Source organism: Megalops cyprinoides, chromosome 7 (genome assembly GCF_013368585.1).
Source record: "Megalops cyprinoides isolate fMegCyp1 chromosome 7, fMegCyp1.pri, whole genome shotgun sequence".
Lineage (NCBI taxonomy): Eukaryota > Metazoa > Chordata > Actinopteri > Elopiformes > Megalopidae > Megalops > Megalops cyprinoides.
Window position 1 is genome coordinate 34,054,308 of NC_050589.1, and position 26,435 is coordinate 34,080,742.

General features: G+C 44.0%; 1 protein-coding gene across 1 annotated transcript in view; it reads right to left on the reverse strand.

The window, feature by feature from the left end:
* Window positions 1–26,435, reverse strand: part of si:dkey-65j6.2 (uncharacterized protein KIAA1755) — a 38,521-nt gene continuing 12,086 nt past the window's right edge. Inside the window, exons 2-24 of the mRNA XM_036534126.1 lie at window positions 24,594–24,791; window positions 20,991–22,302; window positions 17,912–18,091; window positions 16,728–16,851; window positions 15,366–15,459; window positions 13,976–14,062; window positions 12,797–12,913; window positions 12,529–12,627; window positions 12,049–12,197; window positions 11,308–11,446; window positions 10,385–10,507; window positions 9,875–10,066; window positions 8,463–9,394; window positions 7,665–7,914; window positions 6,816–6,905; window positions 5,902–6,126; window positions 5,091–5,261; window positions 4,629–4,806; window positions 3,410–3,526; window positions 2,495–2,755; window positions 2,124–2,371; window positions 1,663–1,742; window positions 1–1,327 (exon numbers count right to left, since the gene is read on the reverse strand). Of these exons, the coding sequence (XP_036390019.1) occupies window positions 1,701–1,742; window positions 2,124–2,371; window positions 2,495–2,755; window positions 3,410–3,526; window positions 4,629–4,806; window positions 5,091–5,261; window positions 5,902–6,126; window positions 6,816–6,905; window positions 7,665–7,914; window positions 8,463–9,394; window positions 9,875–10,066; window positions 10,385–10,507; window positions 11,308–11,446; window positions 12,049–12,197; window positions 12,529–12,627; window positions 12,797–12,913; window positions 13,976–14,062; window positions 15,366–15,459; window positions 16,728–16,851; window positions 17,912–18,091; window positions 20,991–22,302; window positions 24,594–24,791 (5,328 nt within the window). The 3' untranslated portion in view covers window positions 1–1,327; window positions 1,663–1,700. The remainder of the gene's footprint in view (window positions 1,328–1,662; window positions 1,743–2,123; window positions 2,372–2,494; window positions 2,756–3,409; window positions 3,527–4,628; window positions 4,807–5,090; window positions 5,262–5,901; window positions 6,127–6,815; window positions 6,906–7,664; window positions 7,915–8,462; window positions 9,395–9,874; window positions 10,067–10,384; window positions 10,508–11,307; window positions 11,447–12,048; window positions 12,198–12,528; window positions 12,628–12,796; window positions 12,914–13,975; window positions 14,063–15,365; window positions 15,460–16,727; window positions 16,852–17,911; window positions 18,092–20,990; window positions 22,303–24,593; window positions 24,792–26,435) is intronic.

Sequence of the window (26,435 nt, forward strand, 5' to 3'; positions counted from 1 at the left end):
CTCACACAATTGCTATGCTCATTGAATGAGCTACAATATGTAAAAAAATATATATATTCCTGCCACATGGTTTTGCAGGTCCCTCACTGGCACGAATTATACTGTGACTGGAGGATTGCCAAGTCTTTCAGTACTAAGGCACGCTGACTTTAGTCCATACATACAACATCTTTCATAAGTCATCAAGTGACCCTGAAGAATCTCCAGTATGTTATCCTCCAATCACTTTCATCAACAGGTATCTCTCCACCCTTTCACCCTTTCACTCCTTTCACCCTTTCAAACAATAAAGGCCACATTCTGCATAGAGAAATTGCCACAAATATGTACATTTTTCTCAATAACATAGTATGACTAAAGGGGATGTCTGGCACAACTGTATTTTACCCAAATATGTTTACAGGGCTAATTGAACAACACAGATATTATAAAAATAATATAAGGTACAGTGATCAGTTTCCCTGATATATAAACCATGCATTTTCCTCTAAAATGCACAAAGTGGTTATATTTCACTTGTATCCTACCAAAGCCCAGCACTGTCATAACAGGGAACACCATTAAATTGATTTGAAACAAAAAAATACCACACTATTCGCTGTACTGAACTATTCTGAGTGAGTCTATTTATAAGTAGGTTTTGTTTTGGCATCACAGTAATGTGACATTACCACCATTATTAAAGTCATAACAATATTTCAAAATAATACTGTGAAGGTTATGCTGCCATCTGTTGCCAATGAGCACTGTACACAATGCAACATTTTAGTGCACCAAAATTAGTAATATATTAATACATCATTTACTACCAATGTGAATGCAATGTTCCCCATATTGACTGGGCATTGTGCTAATAATGATAAACTGCAGGTCTAAGGTGCTATATAGTAACATAAGACCTCCTGATAATGTTGTTCCAAGTCATGTTGGAAAAGGCAGAAATTTCAGAAACTTTACATGCTTTTGCAACAATGGTAAAAAAAACAAGTAAATTCAACAGTGAATTCATATCTGGATGGGAACAAACATCTCAGAATATAGACCAAGTTCCAGTAATAGTGTGTGGCCCGCATCCCTTTTCATATTCCACCATCCATTCAGCTTCTTCAGCACAAACTCAGACTCCCAGGTCATGAATGCAGAGAGGCGAAAGGTACCCGATCCAGAGGATTTGGTGAGTCAGTGCTTGTCGAAAAAAATGAAATGTTCCCTTTATACAGCAGAATTTTGTGGAGTTCTGCTGGAAATGATGTGCCAAAGCTGCTTATTCAAGCTCATTCCAATTCCTTTATTCCTCTAAGGCCCAGCTCTTTTTGATGAGTCCTACCTGTGGTCAGCATTGGAAAAGATAACATGTAACTCATTGTGACCCTGAAGCTGTATTATTTGCAATAATATATCAAAATAATAAATCAATAGTAATAAAACTGGTCTCATTGAACTGGGAAATAAAACCAGTGCCATCAATATGATTATGTATTAAAACCATGGTGTGGAGTTAATGGTCTAAATATCATTCATTATGCACAAGTGTTCTTTATGTTCATAACTCTCCAGTTGCACAACAATATTGAATCAGTGATGAATGTTGAATGTAAGTAAAAGCACTTTATAATGTAAGTACACACATACACACATTTTAATAATCCCTCTACCACTTACAATCTCACCCATGGCTTCAATTCACCCACAGCAACAGGTCAAACCTCAGTAGATTTCCCACTGGCAACCATCTCTTGAACCTGCAGGGGAAAACATGTTTGACTTCTGGGGCTGTGATTCTTCAAATGTCCAAAACAACTCTGTCTGTTTACTGAAATGTCTAGAGGTATTCTATTACAATCCTGTTTAATATATGGCTGGTAAATGTGTCTTGTATTCATAAAATATTCTGCAGGATCAGCAAATATTCCTGTTTTCAGAATGATTGGCTGGGAAAATATTTATATTGTATTTATAAAACATTCTGCAGGATCAACAGTACCCTAACCCCAAATGCTCAAATAAAAGGTTCACATTTCAGATCTAAAAATATGATAACTATATCTTTCTCTTATAGAAAGGAATTTAAAGACATTAAGCATACTGTACAATAAGAAATATTTTTAATTGCTATTTACTACCTTTGCAGGGCCCTGAGAGTTGGACTGAGCCAGGGGTTTGGGTGCAATGGAGGGTCTGTTCCTTGATGCCACAGACGTGGTGGGTTTCTGGTACTCTGGCTGTGTCTGGTGGGCGTGGCCAGCCTTGGATCGCAGGGAGGAGGTGATGGAGCCGGACTCCTCTGCCTCTCCACCAATCACAGACAGGCAGCTGCGATCAGAGCCGCTGAATCCGCTCACGCTTTCCCCGGACGACTCGGAACTGTCCACTGGAGCACAGCAGTGAAGGATACAAGTATCACCCAATGTCATATTCCTCTGTCTCTGTGTCACACATCTTTTGTTTCCTGCGTAACTCCTTTCCTAACACATCATGGTCGACAGCAACTCACTCAAAAGGTGAAGCTTCTCGCTCTCATGATCCAGGTCATCGTCCCCAAGGGTTCCTGGCCTGGAGAAGTCCTCATGGGGCGTGTCTCCTTCCTGGGACTGGCTGCAGAGGTAACTCACAGGAGGGAGGGACCCTCGACCGGAGGAGGAGGATGAGTGGCTGCCAGAGGTTGACGCACTGCTGCCCGAGCCAATGGAGTTGGGCCGAGATAACATGTGATCTTGTGTACCGGAGACTACGGAGGTGGGTAACGCCTTGGATTCTGGAAGGTGGAAATTGTCCAACGTCACAACAGCAAGTGAATGCATTACATAATAAAAATTACAACTGAAATGCAAGGAGTTGTTTTATGTCTCAGACCTCAGAAGAACCACCATTCAAGAACCACCCATCAAGACCAATCGGTCTTTAAACCGTATGCGCTGCCCAGATGCGCTGTGCAACCATGGGGCAACTGACTGTCCCATCCCGATGAGGTGGCTCCTCTCAGACACAATCCATGTCTGCACTGGTCCCTCAGTGGTGGAATGAACTCCTCATGGAGTCAGGACAGTAGAATCACTGGCCATCTTCTGATGCAGACTGAAGATCCATCTCTTCAAACTGCATCTTGGTTCCACCTCAGTCCCCACCCCCTACCACCTGCTAATTGTACCACTTGCTGTTTATTTTATGTGTAGTATTGCAATGTGTTTTGGATTCTGTGATCTAGTGACTGATTTATGATAGTATACTTGGCTTCTCTTGACTAGTCAGGTTGCACAAGTCACTGGTTTGGAAGTGTTGTTAGCCTGATTTGACACTGTTGATCACTTAACTTAAATGAATATATCTCTGTTCTTGTGTTGGAAGTCAGTCTGGATAACAGTGTGTGCTAAATGAATGTAATGTAATGTATGTAATGCCTGAGCAGTACCTCTCCCAGGCAAGACGCAGTTGATGGCCCTGTCACAGATAGCTGCATCACTGGGCTGGATATCCATGAATGGTTTGCTGCCAATTCCCATGGACACCCTCTCCTGCATTCGGATCTCTGCAGAAAAAGCACCACAGTAAAGGTTTCTACATTTATCTGAGAGAGTGTTCCTAACTGAGGAGAACAGCAAACCCTCCTGATTCTTTAAAATGGTTAAGGCTCTATTGGGAAATGCTCTTGTTTTTAACTTATCTATAGGTTTATATAAGAGTGCAAGACATTTCAAGGATCAGCATCAAAAAAGGCACCTGTGGTTGTTCTACTAAAATTATTCAACCCTGTGTTACCCAGGAGATTATTTACTGGGTAATCCAGTCTTGTAAAGATTATTGACCTGGTGGGTACCCAGTCTGTCCATGTAGCAAAGGGCGAGAGCAGCCACCCCACCTGGCCTCAAACCCGGGTCTATAGGGTACCAAACATGTGACTTTGACCGCAACACCAAAGAGGCTCTTTGGCCATATGAGGGACCCCCACGTTAGGTTGACCCCAGTGTGAGGGACCCCAGAGATGGGAGAAGTATGGCAGGGGAATGCGTGAGGGACGCCTCGGTGCGTGAAGTACATGGGACGCGCTTCCCAAAGGGGAGGGCAGTGTGACAGAGTGCTGTCTACTACAGTTGAGTATGCGCTCTGTCTGCCATAAACACAAGCCTGGCTCTTTGGCGTCATGGTCAAAGTTGCAGGGTTGATACCCTGTAGACCTGGGTTCAAGGCCAGGTGGGGTGACCCCTCTTGTCCAATTAAAGTCTGTCCCTGAGGTTTTCAAAAAAATCAATCATTTTTTATTACAAAATTGAAATGTTTACTAAGGAAAAGCCATGAAATAATAATTGATCAATAGTGATAAATTCCCAGTGATGATTCAGAGAACAGTCCCTGTGCACACACTTGATTATGATAATGGGAAACATGCATTCAAAAACATTTTGAGTTAAAGGCTCATGCTTAAATGCTTGAAATTTGTTTCTTAGACTATGAATAGTGAAGTTGATGCCTATGTATGAATTTCTTTCCAAAAAAGTTTGTTTTTAAAAAATATTTTTGGCTACTTGGTTTTTATGCCTTTACTATTATTCTAAAATGTGGAAAATGGTTTAAAATTAAAGAAAAACCGTTCTACGAGTAGTTGTGTCCAAAGAGAAATTAAGAGCCCTGACCTCTGCTGCGCATTGCCTGATCCCACAGGATTCGCTCCAGGTCCCTGGTCCAAGCCTCCTTCACTTCCGCCCTCTCCGCCTGCAGGATGTAGGTGTCCTGCGACTTCCTCCTCCGGAACCAGATCTCGAAGCCCAGCCCACTGTCTCCAGAGTTGTGCGTCATCCCGATGTCTGAGGTCTGTGGGAAAAGCAACACAACACCGAGTATAGCTATGTGAGAAGTAGCAGGTGTACCTTATCAATATTGCACTGCCTGATAGGGTAGTGGTGGGAAGGAGCCGGGCTGGCTGGCTCAATTCCCAGGTGGGGCACTGCTGTTGTACCCTCAGGCGAGGTACTAATCCTGAACTGCCAAGTAAATATCAAACTATAAGAATGGATAACATTTGTACAAAAATTGTACACTATGGAAGTCATTTTGCTAAAAACCAATTACAATGTCATATAAATGTGTCTGGATACCTTGAAAGACTGCTTGTAGATGTACACATCATTCCCCACTTCTGTTTTCTTGGTCTTGCTGAAGAGGATGAGGTCCTGAAAGAGGAAGACATGGCGGAAGCACTTCTTCTTCTTGAACGACACCATGAACTCGTCCTGACGGATCAACTGTCCCTGCTCCTTCAGGTTCACCTGGTGACAGGAAAAAGTAAACAGTGGCAGAGGACGGAGGTATCCATGATGACTCTTCATCTCAGATATACCTGTCTCATTTCCTCAGTGTAGCATAGTAGTTAAGGAACTTGACTTGTCCCCACTGAGTTTTACCCTTGAGCAACGTATGTAATATGGTGAGCTTTGTTAAATATACAGCTAGAATATGAAAATATATGGAAATACAAGATATGTAAGTCACCTTCATTACGGACTGCTAAAAAATTAAGAGTGATACATGTACAAGTAAGTCCTTATTTTTCACTTCGAAAAATGTCTACAGCTGTTTTCTTGTACATTGTATTAGGAATAAAAAAGATTTCACCAAGTGTTCTGAAATCAGCATTGAAATTGAATATTCAGCAAAATAAATAGACAACAAAATAAAAAGTCTTTCAAATTTCTTCTCTTCAGTGTTGCATAGTGGTTATGGAACTTCACCAATGACCACATGCCACAGATTTCCCCGTGGGTCCCGACATGAGCACCTTCTTTATTGCATTAGGAACACAAGAGATAAGACACATTCAGAAATCAGGAGTGGAACTGAATAATTCCACGCACTGACACACACACACACGTGTCTAAGAACAGGCCCCTATCTGAGCTTGGCGCTTACGTCACAGTCGCGGATGTCGTCCATGGTGAGGAGGTCGTTGCCGTGGCGGAGCTGGAACTGGACGACCTCCAGGGCGGCCTGGATCTCGGCGCGCTCGCGGTGCCGCTGTGAGCCGCACTCCTTCAGCATGTCCTGCAGCAGGAGGCTGTACTTGCTGATCCTTTGCACTGGCTTCAGCAGGTAGGACGACAGGTCCATCTTGTCCATTAGCTCCCGCTGTTTCTGCTACCCTCGCGGGAAAAAAAACTGAGGTTAGTGGGAGCATCTCTAGCCACAGCAGACTCATATAACACATAACAGTTCTTATAACCAAATATAACAGCTGCCTCAAGCCACTGACTGGATGTAATGTCACCTCACTTGGTGTTCCATATGTCAAACACATGCTGCCTGAAACAATTGTCACTCTAGGACTGAATTTCCAACCCATCAGGTCCAAAATTAGGAACCCCTTTGGGACCAGCCAAGGATAAATGTAATGCAAATGTATTTTAATTGTTTAATTCACTATTTTTAAGTCAGCTCTTCAGTCATTGATTTTATAAAGCATCCCAGCTCTCAGTCATTCACTGATTGAAAGGTAACTCTAAATCTCTATTGGAAACTGGAAATTCTCCCGCAGCAAAATGACCCACTGATTGGGGGGTGCAGTGAAGGAAGAACTGGCGTTGTTATCTAAAGGCTGAGAGGTTGAATCCCAGGTGCAACACTAGCATTGATGCTAAATGAGTGTTGGGTTAAATGAGACATATTTAAGTTGTTGTTGACATGGGCATCTACTAAGCACATCCACAATGTCATGGAACCAGTATACATTGACTGTGAGAAATTCAGATTAACAAACCAGAAAATGCATGCACAGAATGCAGCCATTGAAATTCTTCTCTGATGGCCCACTTGGAAGAGTCCCTCACCTGGAAGAAGTCATGACCGTGGTGAATGAGCAGGGAGTCAGACTGTGGTTTGTTCTTGCTGTACAGCGCATAGAGGCTGAAGCTTTCTTTCTGATTTTGGAAACAAAATATCTGTCAGTCAATTTTGCTAAATTACATTACATTCTGAGCAATTTTGAATATTCTGAACAATCTAAAATTTCTGAACATTTTTTGAAGAAAAAACTTTGTAGGGTTAACAGCATGCATTACTTCAGTAATAGCACCCAGGTCCCATGTTGACAATGAATAAGTATATACATTTGGTTAGACAAAATAATGGAAACACAAAACAACATGTGAATGTTTACTAAGTAGTTTGGTCACCTTTTGACTTCAAAACATACCCATTCCTTCTTGGAAAGAAGTTATATAAGTTTTGAATAGTTTATAGTGGGATGCTGGACCATTTCTCACAAGGTTAAACCTCCACTTCTTTGAGAGATTAAAGGAGGTGGAAAACTACTCTGTACTCTATGGTCTAGAATTTCTGATAAGCATTCAATGATGTGTAGATGTGGTGATTTGGGAGGCCATGAAGATGTTTGACTTCATGCTGGTGTTCATGAAACCACTCCTGAGTCTTTTAGCAGTGTGCATGGGGGCATTATTGTCTTGAAATATGGGAACATCTTCAGAAAACAATGGCTGTGCCAGAAGGTGCACCTGGTCGCCTAAGATGGCTTCTTTTCTTTTGTCATAATTCTCAGACCCAATGACTCCCATGTGAAAAAGTAAGACTATTTAGTGGGTCCCCACGACCAACACTGAGAAACAGCTATCGATACCACACTGGAGAGCGGTGATCAGCGAGGGGGTTCTGGGACGTACGTGTCTCAGGAAACAGCGGCCCACTCTGAGTGGCTCCCTCAGGCAGCTCTCCAGCTCCTTGAGGAAGAAGAGCCGGTGGAAGTCGTGCAGCTTCTCAAGGTTGCCGAAGATGCGCCCGCGCTGGCCCCTCAGGTCCTGGGGCACGTCCGGCCTCTCCAGCAGAGGGTAGTAGTGCGTCATGATGTAGCCCAGCGAGCGCGTGTACTCCCGCTCCGTCAGCAGTAGCTCCTCCATGATCCTCTGCAGCTTCCTGCCACAGTGTGTTACAACACGCGTTACCCAGGAAACCAGGCATTCTATGACCAGAGGGAGCTGGTATAGCATCCCATAGTTTCCTCCAACATTGCTTTCTGGCAATCCTGGAGGCTGAAAGGAAGGTTAGAAGTTGTTGTTCTGCTTGATCAAAAATATCTACTTGTGAACATGGAAGAAAAAAATGACTTGTTTTAACATAATTTAAAATTACAATTATGTAGCATCAGTTGAGTAGGAGCAGTATAATATGGAGGGGTAATCACTGGATGGCCAAAGTGAGCTGTGAAAGCATGATGGGCAGTAGGATCATATGTGTCAGAGTAACTGTTGCTCTCATTTCATCACCTGAGTCATTTGTCAACAGAGACCATGTTGTCATTTGTCTGAATTGTTACACATGAATGCCAGATAATTGGACCTGTGTGACTTCATAGCAAGCTTTGTGAACAAGGGAAAACAGGAGAACATAAACCCAAATAACATACAGCAACCAAGAAGCATTTCTCAGAATTTTTTTCCAGGTTGCTGGACGGAGTAACTCACAAAACATTGCTGGCACTTTCCTCCACGTTGGGCAGGGACGCCGTTCCCTGGCACCTCTGAACGCCGGGGTTGAAGGCGGAGCCGGAGGGTCTGGAGTCCTGGCTGTCGCCCGCCGCCGCACAACAGAGGTCCTCGCTACAGAAGCTCCCGTGCCGTGAGATCTGGAACTGCTGGGCCGCCTGCAGGATCCGGCGGGACGGCTGGCCGCAGGCTCGCAGGGAGGGCGGGGCCTGTGGCTCGGAGCGGACCGAGTCGGCCCCGCAGCCCTCGCTCAGGGACCTCCCAAATGCCTGCTGCCACGGGAACCGCTCACGCCCAGCGGCATCCACACGCCCAGGCCCCGCCTCCCCGATCCGCTCCGGGACGGGCGTATCCTTCGACTCTGCGGGGGGCCTCCTCTCCCCCTTTTTCGCGGGGCTCCGGGGTTCGCTCCCAGGAGGTGGCACCACCTTCATCCCTTTGCAGCTTTTGCTGTCGGGTTTAAAGTTGAGGTTAAAGCAGGTCACGGTGCCGTAATCACTCTCAATCGCACCACAGTCCATGTCCTGCTCAGGACCTGTCAAAGTCCTCTCTGAGTCGCACTGCGACGGAGCTCCAGCGGAGGGCGCTGATGAGGCAGCCTCCTCTGTCATCCGGCCATCTGGCACGGCTGCACCCGCATCAGTCCGCTGGGCCTCGTCGGTGCTGCTCATCCACTCCTCCAGCTGCTGCCTCGCTTCCTGGCACTTGAGCCAGGCCACGTTCCACGCCCGCATGCCCCGGGAGCCTTTCAGGGAGCAGGCGCGGATCTTCACCTCCTGGAAGCGTTCAGGGGAAAACTCACTGAATCTCTCCCGGAACCTCTGAAGTGTGCTCTCATCGCCCTCAGGTGGGAGGCAGCCAGCCTGCGACCTCTCCAGGTACTGTTTACAGTCTTTGGCAAGTTCACTAGCCTAAAAACAGAGGCACATATGCATTTCATATTATATGTATTCTATATAATAATGTTATGTATTGTATATAGTCTCTCTCCACAACTTGTTCAAGAATGCCTTTCAGTCATTTCAAGGGACTATACTTCTCAGTATTCAAGATATAAAAATAAACTGCTAGCATAGACCCTCCTTCCAGAGCAGCTAAGTATTACATTGCATTGCGTTATTTACCTATTATATTACCTATTCATTGATATTTTTACGCATACATACTGTATATACACACATATACATACATATATATACATTTATATGCTTATAGCACTGTACTTATCCTGGATGACTTGTATCAGTCAAATTATCCATCTACACAGCTTGATAGTTAATGAGGCAATTATGCAAGGGTATGGGAGCTCCTCCCCCAGCCTACCAGGACTCCAGCCTGCAAACCCTGCCCATCTTCCCACCCCCATGCCTCCCGACCGAAACTGGGCCAACCTTTTCACAGAAGCAGCACAGGCCCGCCATGGTCTCCAGCTCTGTGCGGCACTGCTCCGCCCGCGACAGGAAGTTGGCCAGGCTAGACTCGAAAGTGCACACCATTGTGCGGAACACCTCGGTCTCCGGGTAGGAGGACCCCTGGATCTTCTCGGCCTCCGTCACCAAGGCCATGGCCTGCTGCTTCCGCTCCTGAAATGGGCAACAGGTCCTGTTAGATGCCGTGTGATTGGACCATTTTACTGTGTGAGTGGGTGTGTTTCTGAGTTAGTAATTTTTCATTATTATTATTACACATATCACAGAGGCAATAATAACATTGGTACAGAACTCTCAGAATTACAATAAAAAGGCATAAAGTGCACAAGCAGCTCTAAAATAAAAGCATTTAAATTTAAGTACACAGTACCTGTCAATTATCAATGACACAAGATACTAATATCATTCTAATGGTAATGCAGAGACCCACACGGAGGCAGGTCCTTATGTCTCTGACAGATGTTGACTTACGCTGGCCTGAGAGAGGAAGAGGTTGAAGCTCTGAAGAGTCTGTTCCACTCTTTCCAGGGAATCCTCAACAGATTCTGCCTCCAGTAGCCTCTGCTCTCCCTCTGCATTGAACCACTCCCTGATCTACAGGCACCAGTTACGAGGAGAGGATCATCAGCAGCGGAATCATCATCGCCATCATTATTACTGTCAGCATCGTCATCATTTACATGGTCACCATCATCATCATCATCACCATCATTAATACTGCCACCATCATCATCCTCAACACGGTCACCATCATTATCATCATCATCACCTTCGTCGTGACCATCATCACCATCATCATCAACATGATCACCACCATCGTCATCATAACTTTCACCACCACCTTCGTTAACGTCTGCATTACCACCTTCATTATCATCATCACGTTGATTAACTGACATCCACACGTCACAGTCACATAACTGTAATTTCAGCTATAAACACATTGGGGTTATTCTTCATCTGAATTAACAGTTACTATTACTACTATTCATAAAGACTTTCACATATTGTATACCCTTTTCTAGGTACATTCTCTCTGCCCCATTTTAAAATTTCAGACTTACTGGTCTGCTCAGTCAGACCATGTGCTTTGTCTTAAACTCAGAGTAAGAAGTGCTGCACCTTTTTCCTCACACAACATAAAAAAGTCCAGCACACGCTTCATGATGTTGCTGGCAGTGTGGAACAGTGGTTAAGCGGCTTATTCAACCCCAAAGACAGCAGGTTCAAGTGGGGCAATGCCATTGTACCATTAAGCAAGGTACTTAATCTAAAGTGCTATATTAAATAAGCATCTGTATACATGAATGTCATGTAAAATGTGAGCTATGGCTCCGGATGAAGGCAGCTGCGAAGGCAGCCATACTGTAGCGGGAGACTGAACTGTGGCCTACCTGCATGAATCTGCCTTCCAGCTCCCTCAGCTGGAGCAGAAAGTCGAGGTGCTGCAGAGACTGGTTGGACCTCATCACCACTGTGTGGACACGCTCCTCCACCTGGTTGTACAGGCTGCTGACTGTGTCCATCGCGTCCCTGCGGACAGAGAGCACAGTTTGTGTCTCTCTAACCTCACAGGAAGCCATGTCACTCACCATGTCAAACTTAAGGCTAAGCTATTTTTTACAGTACACAGCGTTCACTTTGCGTTTCAGTAAATGGACAATAGAATGAATAGAAGCTTGTGTACATAAGGTTGTTGTTTTTTGTTATTATTTTGTCATTTTGGTAGTTGTATATTTTTGTTATTATTCCAGTAAACAGACAATAGAAAATGTGTTAATTATGATTTCAACCAAGGTTATTTTTTTGGATTTTTGTCAATTACATTACGTTATTTATTTTGACATTAATTTACGAAAAAGTCAATGCTACCTTGAATTTATTCTTGGAGGTTGAAGCAAATATTAAGGGATACCATTTTGATACTGTTTTCTATCTCTCCAAAAACCTTATTTAATCATTGCTTTCCAGGCAAACAGAAAAGCTACATCTGACAAGACAAGACAACCTGTTTTGTCCTCTTTATTATACTGGTGTTAAGGGTACACTGTTCACATTCTGTGTACTGACTGCACTGGAATGAAATAAATTCAATAAAATCTTCACAGATTTTTCTACAGTGATGGCTGAGTTACCGGTAATCTTCCGACTGAGAAAACCGAAACTCCTCCTTCCGCAGTCTGGCCAGGATGGCTCCACCTTCCCTCTGCAAGGCGACCAACTGAGCGTCTTCCAGCACTGCTTTCATCATCGTCTTCTGCTCATGAATGCATTTCTGCACATCCTACCACACAAAACAAGATCCTGGTGAGTCCAGTCTATCGGTGGTAACACTGTTTCAGGTAATACTGCAGGAGTGCAAATTACAGTCAAGAAAACCTTTTGAGGATTTTCTGCCTTTTAAGAACAGGCTGTTCATGTAATATCATTAATATAATATCCTACTGAAAGTAAATATATGGTATACATTTAGGACTTCTCTGAATCCATTGGGTTGTATCTGCAATTCATGTTTATATGAAATGCAGATCGTCAAGTGCTCTTAAAATTCTTTGTGATGAGAGCTGCTAAAACCGTTTGACTTATTGATCAGTTAATGGATGTATTGACTATACCTGCACAGTGTCAATTTTATTGACACCCTCAAATTTCCTGATGGCCTTCTGGAGCAAAGCCGAAGCCTCTCGCAGGTTTGATACAAAGGGTTCCAGTTTCTGCAAACACAGGGATTACTCATACCGGTTAGTAAGATGTGTGTTTCAATAAGTGTTTCTAAAGTACACCCAAGATCCAAACTCATAAACTCGTATTATTACTGCACGTAAGGCTTTGTAGGAGGCCAGGGTGTTTACTGGACTGGAGCATATCACATGATTTCCTCACCTGATAAAACTGCAGCCAATCACTGTGGCTGTATGGAAAGCTCCCTTCCAGGCCCGCAGTCAGTTGGTGTCCGTCCACAGTCTTGTGGAGTGCCTTCAGTGAGGTCACCACATCCATCTGGTCAAAATGCACAGATGGTGATGGTGGTGTTGGCATGTTAGCCCTTGTTTTGTCTATGGGGTCAAAAACGACCCGTTTCTGAGTTTAACAGCAGAGAAAACCCCCTAAATTCATTTTTTTTAGCATGAGATTCAATGACTTTTCCTGGAGTGACCCCACCACAAGAAAGTGAAAAATTGCCCCTTTTTACATTTTTATAAATGCTGTACACCATCAGCTGTTGATTGTCTTTGGGTCTTTTTTCAGTACGCAGGGAATATTAATAATAATAATAACAATAACAATAATAAACACATCATTTAAACAAAAAAAATATTATGTGTGTTTTGTAGTAAAAACAAGTGGTGTACACTGAATAAATACAGTCTCTCTGCACTGTGAAGTAGGGAAACACAGTTATTCACCAAGTTGTTGATGAGTGACAGGTTGTTTCTTCATGCAAAATAGATTTGGGGTTTAAAATTCAATTAAGAGGCTTTATCATAGGAGTGTGGTGGGGTGGGTCATTTTAACCCTGAGGGAAAGGGGAGTATACGGGATGTGGGCGGCAGTGTAGCATAGTGGTTAAGGAGCAGGACTCGTAACCGAAAGGTTGCCGGTTCAATCCCCTCTGGGACACTGCTGTTGTACCCTTGGGCAAGGTACTTAACCCACAGTTGCCTCCGTAAAAATATCCAGCTGTATAAATGGATAACTTTGTAAAACAACTGTACCCTATGTAAGTCACTTTGGATAAAAGTGTCTGCCAAATGAATAAATGTAAACATGAAGATTAAACAAGGGTTCAATGATTTGCTGTCATATACTTTTATTTTATCATTACTATAATTCTGGCCATTCTGTACACATAGTACTGATTTTTGGTTGCTCAAGTATTATGTATTAAATGCCATATTAGATGAACGTACCTAAGAGTAACTAATAAATGAGTACATAAAAGGAAAAATAAATAAATAAACAGCCCAGTACAAAGCAAACCTGCCAACAGATGTTAAATGAACACCCCACTTCCTCTAACTCTCTCACTCTGTTACCCCCTCAGCCCACACGAGCCCTGACCTGCAGTCCTGGGTGTCTCTCTGGACGGGGGCTGGTCTCTTTGTCCACCAGAATCAGGACACAGTGGACTGCATGGAGGGCCTGTTCCTAGGGCCAAAAGAAAGAATGTCATATGTGAATTAACAGGGAAACACCTTGAGGTTGCAGACATGCTCAACTTTTGTTCGCAAATGGTACAGAAGTGAACAAATGCGTTGTTCCCTACCCTGTTTTCAATATTACTGAAAATAAATACAGGATGGCAGGTGAGTGAGTTGGTTATTGTACTTGTTGACTTGCATCTTTGTGCTCGCAAGCTCAAAATTAATTTTATTTTTTACTGTCCCCATGTGGTATTTTTGAGTAGTGCAGGTATAAACACAACCAGAACAGCACTTCTAAACAGAGAAGAGAGACCCACCAAAATAATTCTTCTGCCCTCTCCTGACTCCTCACAGAAGGCAAATTCAAAGTACTTACATGGTGAATGAACAGATACCCTGGAATATTTAAACTAAATAAACATTTATTCACATACTGAAGCATTTAATTATGATTTCATTTAAGATCACCTGGTTATTCTTGAAAGCCTGAAACAAATACAGTTGCGTCATGGTGAACTGAGCATAATACAATGTTAATTCATATTTCATGTTCAATTACGTAAGTATACGTTATTTAGTCGTTTTTAAGAGGTAACAATACCAAAAACTCACAGTATGATAATATCACGATAAAAAGTCCACGATACGATATTTATTGCGATATTAAAAATGAAAAAAATGATGCCTTGAAAAATGTCCTTTATTAAATAATAAATCAGCTTTTTTTATTCATATAAAATTTGTTTTTCCTTTTAAATTAAAGTGCTTCTGCTTTCCTTCTTCAATAAAATAAAATTAGCCAGCCATGACCTAAGCATGTGCAAAAATTGGCATGAATTGTTTTTGGCAATGAATGATTGAACTAAGTATGTACATTTCAGTGACGGCTCCTACCAAATCTGTCAAGGGGGGGGGGGCAATTGTTGCGATGATGGCTAAGGTGACCCGTTCCATGAGTAAATTAACAGCTAGCTAACCAGATATTGTCACATTGCATTGTGCAAATTAGTCAGCTAGCTAACTTGACATTGTCACATTGCAAACAAAGCGTTAGCTACTTCGCAGCCTGCTAGCCACATTTTCTGCTCATACCAGCTCTGCGAAAATCCCCAGTTATACAATTTCCCCGCCTTTGTAGATACATTATATGTAGATACATATATTTGGAGAGCCAATATTTCTGGTGTGTTGGTAATGAAAATAAATAACTACTACTACTGTTTATTTAATCTCTCCTTGATCCAGTGCAAACCTGGCAGGGCGACACTTTCAATTCTGAACCCTAGTTTAAGAAGCAGTGGGGTTACCTGGGCCAGCAGTAAGGCCTTATAGAAAGCTGGGGGAGGGGGTGTCTTCCTTGCATCCGTCACCAGTGTCATCCCGAGATCTCTAACCTCTTTCCTAGGACAAAGAAACAGGGCACGAGCTCAGACCTGAACGTGTGTTCAATCAGGTTTCTTTGTCTACTGTCCTGACTCCAGAGTGCTAGTTACCAGCATTTTATTCAGCCCATTTTCATTCAACATGATATAATTTCAACATTTTAAGGTAAACAGCTCTAAGACAAAAACAAAAAGGAAAAGAAGAGTGTAGTGATGTCATTGTCTCAATGTCTTTCTCAAGAGGGAGGAGGGAGGTAAATTGTTTAAAAAGTCTGCCATCACATGAACTTTCACTTTACTTTAACTTTAACTTAACTTTGCTTTCAGGAAGGCTGTGTAATGGCTGGCATCTGAGCCAAGTTTTGTCGACAATGAATAATTAACTACCTGTTTTACTCCCAATAAGACTGTGCAAACCATCTGTATCTCTATGACTATGCAAAGTGAAGTCTCATTTGAGTGAAGTGATCTCTTTTCAAATCATTTATTTCAATTGCTTTATTCATGTTGACAGCTTTGAAAAAAATGTATTAACCATTACAGAAATGGCCCTCTTGCATGTATGGGGCTGAATTTAATATCTTTAAGTCTTGCTGCCCCCTTGTGTTGAAAGAGTGTAACAGATTTGCCACTAGATAATGTAATTTCCAGGATAGCTGCCAATATTTTTGGGAAAAAATACATTCATATCTTAATGTCAAGATACATTTGTTAAATTGTCATTTTTAGTCCAGTAATTTGAAATTGAATAACTGTCTTCCTGGAACTGATACTCGTGACATATTGGATATGAATATTGGATATGAAGTATGAAGTACATAAAGACCCAAAAAAGCTGAACTATTTCATGACACATCCAGCTGTTTGGATAAGTGCAAAATGTAAGCCGGACCTGACAAGGGTTCCTTTTAAACTGACACAAAATGTAATGATACCTTTATTTTTCAGTTTAAAAAATCAGAACCCAAATACTGTAAATGTCATGTGCATTAAAACCAATGAGGGAGTGCCAGTATCTGAAATCTAGAAGGGGATCTCACTGCTCTCTCTCTCTCTTTACTTGACAGCTGTCAGAACAAAGGTGAATCTTAGAAAAAAAGGGAGCACTTCATTTTGAAACAATCAAGGCCTTCATCCAATAATCTCAGACACAAGCTCCACCAAGATCTTTGAGATTAATAACCGGGCGATCCACCGACCGTTTCTCAGGGGACGGCCCAGGATGGCCCCTCAGAACGCTCTGCTTTGGTGGGATGGGGTGGGGGGGAGGGGGGGGGCGTGCCGTACCTGGGAATGGAGTGGAAGTAGACCAGCAGCTTGCACAGCTCCTGGCTGGACACCAGAGGGGATTTCCAGCCCTTGTGATCCCCGTACACCTCCACCACGGGCCGGCCTGTCCGGTCTCTGCTGCCTGCGTGGGGAGGGGGGGTAGGTGACATCAGTCTGGAACACAGTGGCTTGAATGCTGGTGCCAATCCTCAGCCTGTACCTCCATTACCAGGTACTTTCCAGAGTGCTCACAGTATCTAATCATTCTGCCAAGCTTCGCAGATCAAAGCCCTGCTGGCACTCTGTTTGAGCATTACAAGCGTTACAAGCATACAGTAAACAACAGGATAGCTGAGGCAAAGTGAGAGACATTCGTAATGTTTTAAAATGGATGATTATGCAGTATACATATATATACATCATAAATAACCAGTGTCCTCTAAGCAAGACATGTGGAAGGAAGAAAGCTGATGATTGTCAAACCTGCTTTTGATTGTTTTGATGATTGACAGTTTCAGTAAGGATCATCGATCAGCAGCTCTTTTGCTTTAATTATACATAGTGTGGCCATGTCAGCTTTGGACACTTCAAAGCCATTTTGACAATATGACAACCCCATTAAAAGGTGATCTCCGATCTCTCTTTGAAATCATCTGAATTATGCAACACAGCCCTATCTTCTTTAATGCGGATGCTTCCATTCAAATAACAAATAGCCAATGCTTAAACATGGTTAAATGTAAAGCAAACCCTGGCAGGTAGATGGCTGATTCTAAATTTAGAAAGAAGGACAATTATCATTTTTAAACTTTTTATCCCCCCTATCTCTTGTTCATGCGCTGCCACAAATCTAATTACTGCATTTAAATAGTGTGTACAATGATCAATCAACTCAGACTAGCTCACACAAAAAAATTATGAATTGAGAATTTATATTGCAGTGTTTCTAATCCTGGAGCCACCCTGACCTGCATATCTTCTATCTATCTTTGCTCCAAACACACCTGGGGGAAGATGGAAAACATGCAGAGCAGGGGGGCCCCAGGACCAGGAATGAGAATCAGTGTATTAGAGAATGTATAAATACATTTCAAAATATATAAATTACACAGGACAATGTTACAATAGTGAGCCTACTCAAACAATATAATTGAATGAGCTGATCCCATGAGCAAGTGAATAGACGAAACTGGTGATTTCACCTGGAAGACATGCGATCCCCAGGTGGAGGAGATAGCTGCCGGATTCCCGTGATGAGGAGGACGGGGGGCCCGAGGGGAAGGGGGAGGGGACCTCCGCCGGGAGCGCTTGGAGCTTCTTCTGCTGTCCATTAACGTGGGGCGAGGGAGTGTGCGTTTCAGCCGGGCCTGCCTGGATAAGATCTTCAGACAAGGGGAAATCACAAGCATCGCGTGACGTGTGTGAGTTAGTGAGAGCACTTTCACGTTTACGTTTGATCTTTTGGCAGACGTTCTTACCCAGAGCGACTTACAAAAAGTGCACTTCCGCAGTATGCGCTTTAGCACAGATAGGACCCAAAGAAAACCTGATGATAAACTGATGTCATGACAACGACAACAAAACAAATGGCATGAAAACGATGCATTGCATCTTCTAACCATTAAAAGAACACTGTACCCTTCAAACATGTCCATGTGTGTCTCTGTACTGGCAAATGGCATCCAACGAAGATCCAACACAGATCCTATCAATTTTCCCAAGTAAAGAGCATGTCTGGATATTTGTACAGGAGTATGCAGCATATCAGTGTTATCAAATATTATACACCCCCCCCCCACCCAACTAGTTGGATGTCCTGCCATCTGGCCATAGGATCAGAATGAAACCAAATTCAGTCAAGAAACCTTTTGTACCATAAGCATTGTTTTATAGGTTGATAGATCAATGTACAGGGGAACAATGATCATAAACAAATTATTGTAGACAACTGACATGAATCAGCATGACCTAGCAAGGGTATTGTGGTCATACAGAAGACGTTATTAATGGGCCATCTATTCTTTTAATTTGTTATTGTTTTTATTATTTGTAATTATCATTATTTTCAGTAAACCGAAAATGAAATGAAAAATGAAAAGTTTGAGACGCCTTTGTGTTTTCTGTATAACTGGCTTACATTTTATTAACTTAAAATATAGCACCTTAACCTGCTGACATACCACCCATACCACCACTCTTTGGAAATTCTTAATATTAATATTATTATACCATAATATAACCATAATATTGTGCGCATGTGTATGCAGTCTTTAAAGATGACAGAGGTATGTCTCTGTATATATGTTGCCAAATGCTGGAGTGTTGTACATCAGGAAGAAAAGAATATCAATAAAGTAGAGCTCTTGATGAGTGTAGCAAACATATGCTGTATGTATTCACAATCCAAATGACCCTGACCTCCCCTTTACCATTCCCACCCACAACTGTGTGACAGCCTGCAGCATGGTGACTGATGGCCTCATTCCCACCCCAAACCCTTGAACTCTTGCCTAAATATAACACCCTCCCTCCACTGAAAGGTCAGAGGTTAAGACTTCTCTGGGTGTAAGAATAGCATTAATATGGATCTGGCTTGTGAGAAGTTGGCCAGAACTTGTATTTTGAAAAGGTCCAATGACTCACCCCAATTCCTGTGAACTGATCTGTCCTTTAAAGCAGTCTCACACCTGATTGAACTCCAAGTGAAGAAGGATAAACACAGACCTCCGTAAACAGTACTGAAAAAATTGCTACTACGTGTTACTGTATGTTCAACCTACGGTCATCACTTCCACGCCTCTTTGGATCACAAAATGATCGGGTTTCAAGTTGTTTTTCCCACTCTCCCAGGGCTGCTCCAGATTGTTTTGTCTGCTGGCTATGAGGGCACCATCAATTGTGGAATTTTATCTCCTGTCAAATGCCCCCATTCTCCCTCCAGTAAGCACTGGAGAAACCCGATACCGGGAGCGGTTTCACACTTCCCCGCTCAGCGTTTACCGTTTTGAGCCAAAGCGAACACGAGCACTGCTGCTCCTTTGTCTGGCCTCCTTCATGCTCGTGTGATTGACAGGCCACCCTGTGCCTCTTTGGCTGGTGAGCTTGGCTTTTCCTTTTTTCCCCATTTGAACAATCTGGCTTACAGGCCGACAAAGACGGCCTGTGTCCGCCACCCCCCAGCCCCCCCGTCTGCCCTTACACCCTTTGCGTGTGTCTGAGGAATTCCCCTTGCCCTTCTTAGGGCGACAATCTTTCCCCTTTCTTCCTCTGACATGGTCCCCCCCCCCATAAACAGAGAGCACAGGTTATGCCAGTCAGGAGACACTGGGCATTCTCTGGGCAGGCTATCCTGGCCCCCACCCCAGCTCTGATCGTTCGGTGGAATTGAACGCCATTGTTGTAATGGGAGACCAGGCAGTGGCTTAACAGACACAGCTCCCCCCCCACTTTGGTTTCCTCCACTGGGTTTCTATTCACTTCAGCAAAAAAGATGCTTAGATCACTGTGCTGTTCAAAGCTCAAACAGCTTTAATGTCTGATAGTGCCATGCGTGAAAAATGGGAGGGTGGTGTCTGGGAGGGGTGGGGGGTGACAGTAGTAATGAAAAGGCCACCCTGTTGGGACGAGTCTATGCCAGGGAGGCCCAAACCTAACCTTTCTACCGCTGATTGTATCAAGCCTGTTTCGGACTGTTTTGCATGACTACAAAGTGTGTAGACTGAAAAAAGGATCATCCACCTGCAGCTGATTCCTTCTTAGGTAATCACATTCACTGTACTCAATTTGACTTTTCCTACTTGGCATTACATCCTTTCAGTCATAAAAAAGAGATTGAGTTGCAGTGCATGACGTACTTCTGTATACAGAGATTAGAGGTCAGTCTTAGCTTTGAGGCAGTCTTTAAGTTCTAATTGGGTCAGTGCCACCACATTAGACGCAAATAAGTAAAAAGAATCGGCTACAAATGGTCCTTATTGTTGGACACGAATAACATAAAAACAGAAAAATCAAACACCATATAAGGATAATCCAAAATTTTGGCCTTTCTCTTTTCAAGCTAAGAGCCTCCACAAAATTTTTTTACTGAAGAAAGACAGAGCTCAAGCATGCAGTCTGAGACATAAAATGTCTACAACTTTTGTAGTCTCCAGAGATATAAAAGCAACTGATAGCATATCAGGTTAAAATCATTTGATGAACAGGGGTGACAATATATCGTTTTAGGTAACAAACATGAATGACATGACATGACATGAGTTGGAGCACAGTGGTATCACTAACCTTGCTTGCTGCCTCTCCGTCTGTCTGTCTTTGGGGACACCAGTCCAAAGGCTGTGGTCTTCTTGCCATGCACCACGTGCACGGTGGGAATCATTTCCGGACAAATGTCACTGTTGCTCCGACTGCTCAGTCTCTGTACCACAGGGAACTTTCTTGCTGTCTCTGACACAGACGAAGGGGATGGGGAGAGGGCCCTTCCCGCCCTTTTAATCTCGTCTTTCAAGTCTTGTGCAGTAAGACGGGGCTGACCGTTGATGACCCTGTTGTCCCCAATGTTACCATGACCTGCAGCGAGGGCGTGGCAGTGGTTTCCAGGTTGGCAGCAATTCAGTGGCTGAATGGGGGCTCCTCCCTCACCCAAAAGCCCACCTCCATGTTCAGCCTCCTCCAGTACAGCCAGCATGCTGCTTCTTTCGAAGTTGACTGGGTTCTGTAGAGCGGCCATGTAAGACTCTCTGTACCTGCACCTCAGCTCCTGTGATCTGGGGTCCTGGCCCATCCTCCGCCTCATGCAGGGGGTGCACGGCTCCTCTGAAAACTTGACTGTGCGGCCACAGGGGGTGGGGGCCCTGGGCGGGGCCGGGGGGGCTGGCCGGACCGGCCTGATGGCGGGGAGGGGCTTCCCTTGTGCTGGCATCCTGCCAAGGGCCAGGGCCTCCTTCTCCTTGCTGAACTCCACCAGATCGACGTAGTCGCCCTCCATCTCGCGGTTGTGGCGGCTGTCCCAGGTGTTGGGGGACACCCAGCCAACGGGTCTGCCAGCTGGCCTGGCCCGGTCCACCTTGATGAGCCGGGAGCAGCTGTCCACTAGCCGCAGCGAGACGGAGATGCCATCCTTGGCCGGGAGGATCCGCGTCTCCAGGGAGAAGGAGGAGGGGGACTGTGGGCAGGCGGGCCCGGTGGGGCCCTGCGGAGAAACGGGAGGCGTGGCGGCCATGGATTTGGGCCTGTCCACAAACTCAGGGTTAGCAACCTGCGCCCACGGCACTTTCACGATTCCCTGATCCGTGGACAGCAGGCAGCGGCGCAGCGGCGTCCCATGCCGGCCCTCGTTGACGTCCCGGAGCCAGTCCTCGGTGAAGATGCTCGGGTAGGACGTCTCGGGGATGGGCGTCTCCTCCACCTGCCTGTGCTCCTCCAGCAGGCTCTTGAGGACGATGCGGGCGGCCTGGTCTGCGAAGGGCGCCACCTGCAGGTAGAAGTCCCCCGGGCGCAGCAGCAGGGGGTTGAGAGAGGCCAGCTGAATCACCACCCGCTCACGCAAACACAGTGGCCAGCCCTCATACCTGAACACCACGTCAGAGTACGGTGCCTGAAAAGGGACACATGACATTAGCTGCAAAATGTCTTTGAACAACTGATCACATACACATAAACACATATGCACATATAACTCAGATATAGATCTATATTAGCAGTGATGACAGTGCAATAAGCCCTGTAATGACCCAATAACTGCAAGACTAAAGACAGGGCAGACACAGAGATAACTGAAAAAGTGATGTACAGTTTGTAAGTCTTCCCGGGCAAATGAATCACAGAGCAAACTATATTTGAAACTGTGTGCAGGGAAAAAAGCATGAGTTACAAAAATGAGTTTATAATGAACAGGGTTATAAAATTCACTGTAATATACTATATTTTGACATATCAAACATTCAAAACATTCAGACATTGCTCAGGGGGGTATGCGAGTGTCGTAGGGGTATATTTTGCTGTCAGTGAAACTAATAAAATTTGACCACTGTATTATTTTAATCACGAGTGGATTGGGATGAATGACATCAGGCATACATTGTCGAAGATTACATACATACGTTGGCACTACGGCAGTCAATGTGAATGATTGCGTAACCCATAAAAATCATGCTTAATTGATCAAAGTACTGTGCATATGTCTTTAATTATTGTAGACAAGCTAAACTTAGTGAAAGTACTGAAAAGTCAAGGAAAATTGAAAACTGATGTTTTTTAGCTGTTCATTTATGGGGTATCGGAACATACCCTCAAAGTCGCAACATGAAATTATCAGAAGTGCATTAAATAATAATTATTACTTTTTGTCTTTTCCCAATAAAGGGAGACATTTAATAGGCCTTGTGAACTAAACGTTTATAAAAAGGTATGCTCCAAGCCTAAGACGCCGCTTTCGCCGGAGCGAGATGAAGGGCACCGATAGCGGCCGGCTCCTCTGAACTCGGCGCACCGTAAGAGCTCCCTCCCGGCAAGATAATCGCAGGGAGGAATGCGCTGCAACGTGAGAGCGATCCTCTTGATCCCGGTGCCAAGGCGCTGCCTCCTCAGCCAATTAGGTAAACATTACACGTTCGGCGGCTGTGCGAGCCACGGGCTGACCTCGGACGCTGGTACCAACGAGATTCCTCTACAACCGTGTATAGCGGAATATGCTTGGAATGTTAACGTGCCGCGCTACTTATTCAGACCGGCGATAAAAAATACGATTCCCAGGCGTACGGTCCTGTCTACTCAGCTGCCTGCCTGTCTCTCAGGGGCATTCAAACCTCCGGGATCCTCTTAGCACAATGGGCTGATTGTTTGCCGACCGGCACCAAACAAAACCCTTTGTTTGTATGCATTATCGAGTATCGTCTTAGTCATGATCGGTCTTTTTTTGCGGACTGATACAATGAGTGACTGTAGGGCCACATCCTCCCTTATACTACGTGGGTTTGAAATGTGAGATATGTTAGCTTTACAATAACGTCATCTGTTCAAGTATGAAAACGGGTTTGGGGAAAGATCTTCCACAAGTTTTTACACTGAGTTTAGATGTAGGATTGTACTGTACCATCGTTGTACCCTGAGTACACTCTTAATAACATCTTCAATCTGAAAATGCCAAAATACTTTCACTATTTTATTTTTCATTGTAAGTGTACAGTTGAATGCAGGGTGTTAAAGGTTGAATCCCTGGTCAAACTGGATGGAGTGTTAAATAGATATTTAATTAAATGGGAGTTATCAAAGCTTGTTATACTATTTATACAACAACTCAGTATGCAGTAACTCACTCGCAACCTTTGGGAAAGAACTGATTTTTTTATAGTGTACGTCAAAGGCTTTGCACGTCACCCCGTCGTTGCATTGTTGTTGTTCACTATCCAAAGCAGTAGAGGGCGACAGTCCTGCATTTGTTTTCCAGAAACAAATAAGCTGCTCGCCTAGCAACACAATGAGGCAGGTTTCTGAATGTACTTTCAAAGAACATAATACCTCTAGACTAACAAAATACCAGGCTACATCTTCAATATAAAGTTGCAATATAAAGGCTGTTCATGCACGGAATTGTTACATCAAAGGCAAAATTGTTCATTTCAGCTGTTAACAAGCTCGTATTGTGACATGCTTGTAGATGATATGTCTACACTAATGCCAAAAATACAGAATTAGGGGGAACTGTATGATGCTTAATGCCATTTTTTTCTGAGGTATGAACTATATTGTCTCTAAAAACTAGTATTACATAGTGCATCTACATTAATGCAAACGTGCAGAATGAGGAGCGGCTGCGCTTTGCTTCAGACCAGCATTATTCCCTGGGTGTCCGCTGCACTGCCTCTGCTGTGCGGGTGCCATACTCACACACGCGGCCTGCTGCACGCTCTCTAGGATGTGCTTGGCGGGGATGAGGAAGTCCAGCAGGCACTGCAGTGCGTCGCCCCGGTAGCGCTCCTCGATGACCCGGAAGAGCTGGCTGAGGACGGTGGGCGCTGTGGCCTCGAAGGGCGGGTACAGGGCAGCGAGGACGCCCTGGATGGAGGAGTCCAGGGATTCCGGGTTCTGCAGAGATAAAAAAAAGAGTGCGCCTGTGTTGACGGGTTTCCAATATTATAGGCAATTTAGATGGAAATAGGAAATATTACCTCAGGTCTTGAGAATGTGTAGCCTACCCTTAAAATCACTGGTTATTTTTTTTACATTCTGCCCAGCATTGGTAATTAATCATAGAAGTTGTTATGCACCCCATTAATTAGGGCTGTAGTGATTAAAAGATTTATGAGGTAGATTAGTCAACTGAAGGTTTTTTTTAATGCTTCAATTAATCACAGTTTTTCCAAATCTTGATATTATATTATAAAAGCTGCATACCGGACACAATATATAATTTCTAATAAACATGATTCATGCTCCAAACGGGTGACACAGGGGCAGCCTTCCAAAGTGTCTGAGGAACAGGCTGGCCCATGAATTGGGGCAGTGATGACACTTCTCCAGCGCAGCGGGATGGTGCAGATAGAATGTCAAACGGTGCACAGTTAGCATGCAGCACAGCGTCCCCGCATCAGGCATACAGTGCAGAGCCGTCAGCTCTGAAGGCTGAACTACGCCGGAGAAATTCATTTTGGCTGTTTGATATAATGGCCGATTGTTCCTTGGCCAATCGCTGCAATCAGGTCAGGCCTTTGATGCCTCTGTGAATTTCCACAGCCCTCACTGCAGCTGTGAAAATATGAATTCCAGTTTCCGCTGGTGGCACCTCGAAGTTTTAGCAGAGAGGGGCTTGTCTAATTTCATTTGTTTTCCTCAGGGGAAAGTATGACATGTGAAAAGAATGGCAAAGGCTGTTTTGAGCTCTTGTTCACCCCTTTCTTTGCCATCTTTTAGCCTTGAACTCCTCCGTTCAAATGCCTATTTGTATCGCTCCCCTGCTATGTAGCTACAGCATGTCCATGTTTCTAAAAAGTCCCTGACTGTGTACAAGTCATGTATAGATGTACAGCTCATGTCACATGTCTCTGTGCTCTGCTTTTGATGTGTTACACTCATCAAAATCCTCCTACTGCTCAGTCCAGCTGTACCTAACCACAACGTGCTTTGTCCTTTGACCACATACAAAATGTTTGTTACTTTTTACCATTCTTACGCAACATGTGTTCGGTGGCAACTGAAATGAATTGGAAATGCTGAGCAAGAGCCGAAAAGGCAAGAGGCTGATTTTAGTTCATTATGCAAAGCAAACTGCAGTTCAGTTGAAGAGAAACCTCAGACCTTGTGTTTTTGAACACAAGTTGACAAAAATAGATGAAATAACTATGCATATAAAAAAGGACAATTTAAAGATGTTATTCTTGGAGTCTGCAGTAAAACTCTGACCCTCAGATGTGTCTGCTGCAGTGTTTCAAAGGCATCAGATACTTTTTGTGTATGTCTGGGTGCGGCTTTGTGGTGCACTTCTGGTGTGAGAAAGAGTTTCTAATTCCATCCCGAACAATGAAGCACAGCGGCATGGAAGAAAATGAAAGAACTACCACAACAAACAAACGTTATGAAAATTTGAGTGGTTCTCACCAGAAAACGACTATCTGGCTCTTAACTTCGCAAGCAGGGGTGGTGCTGCGATTACGGTCGGATAAAAACAACTGTGAAAGCACGGAAAGAGTAAGGTTGGAGTGAGTAAGAGAGGTCTCTCCGCTCTCCATCTTA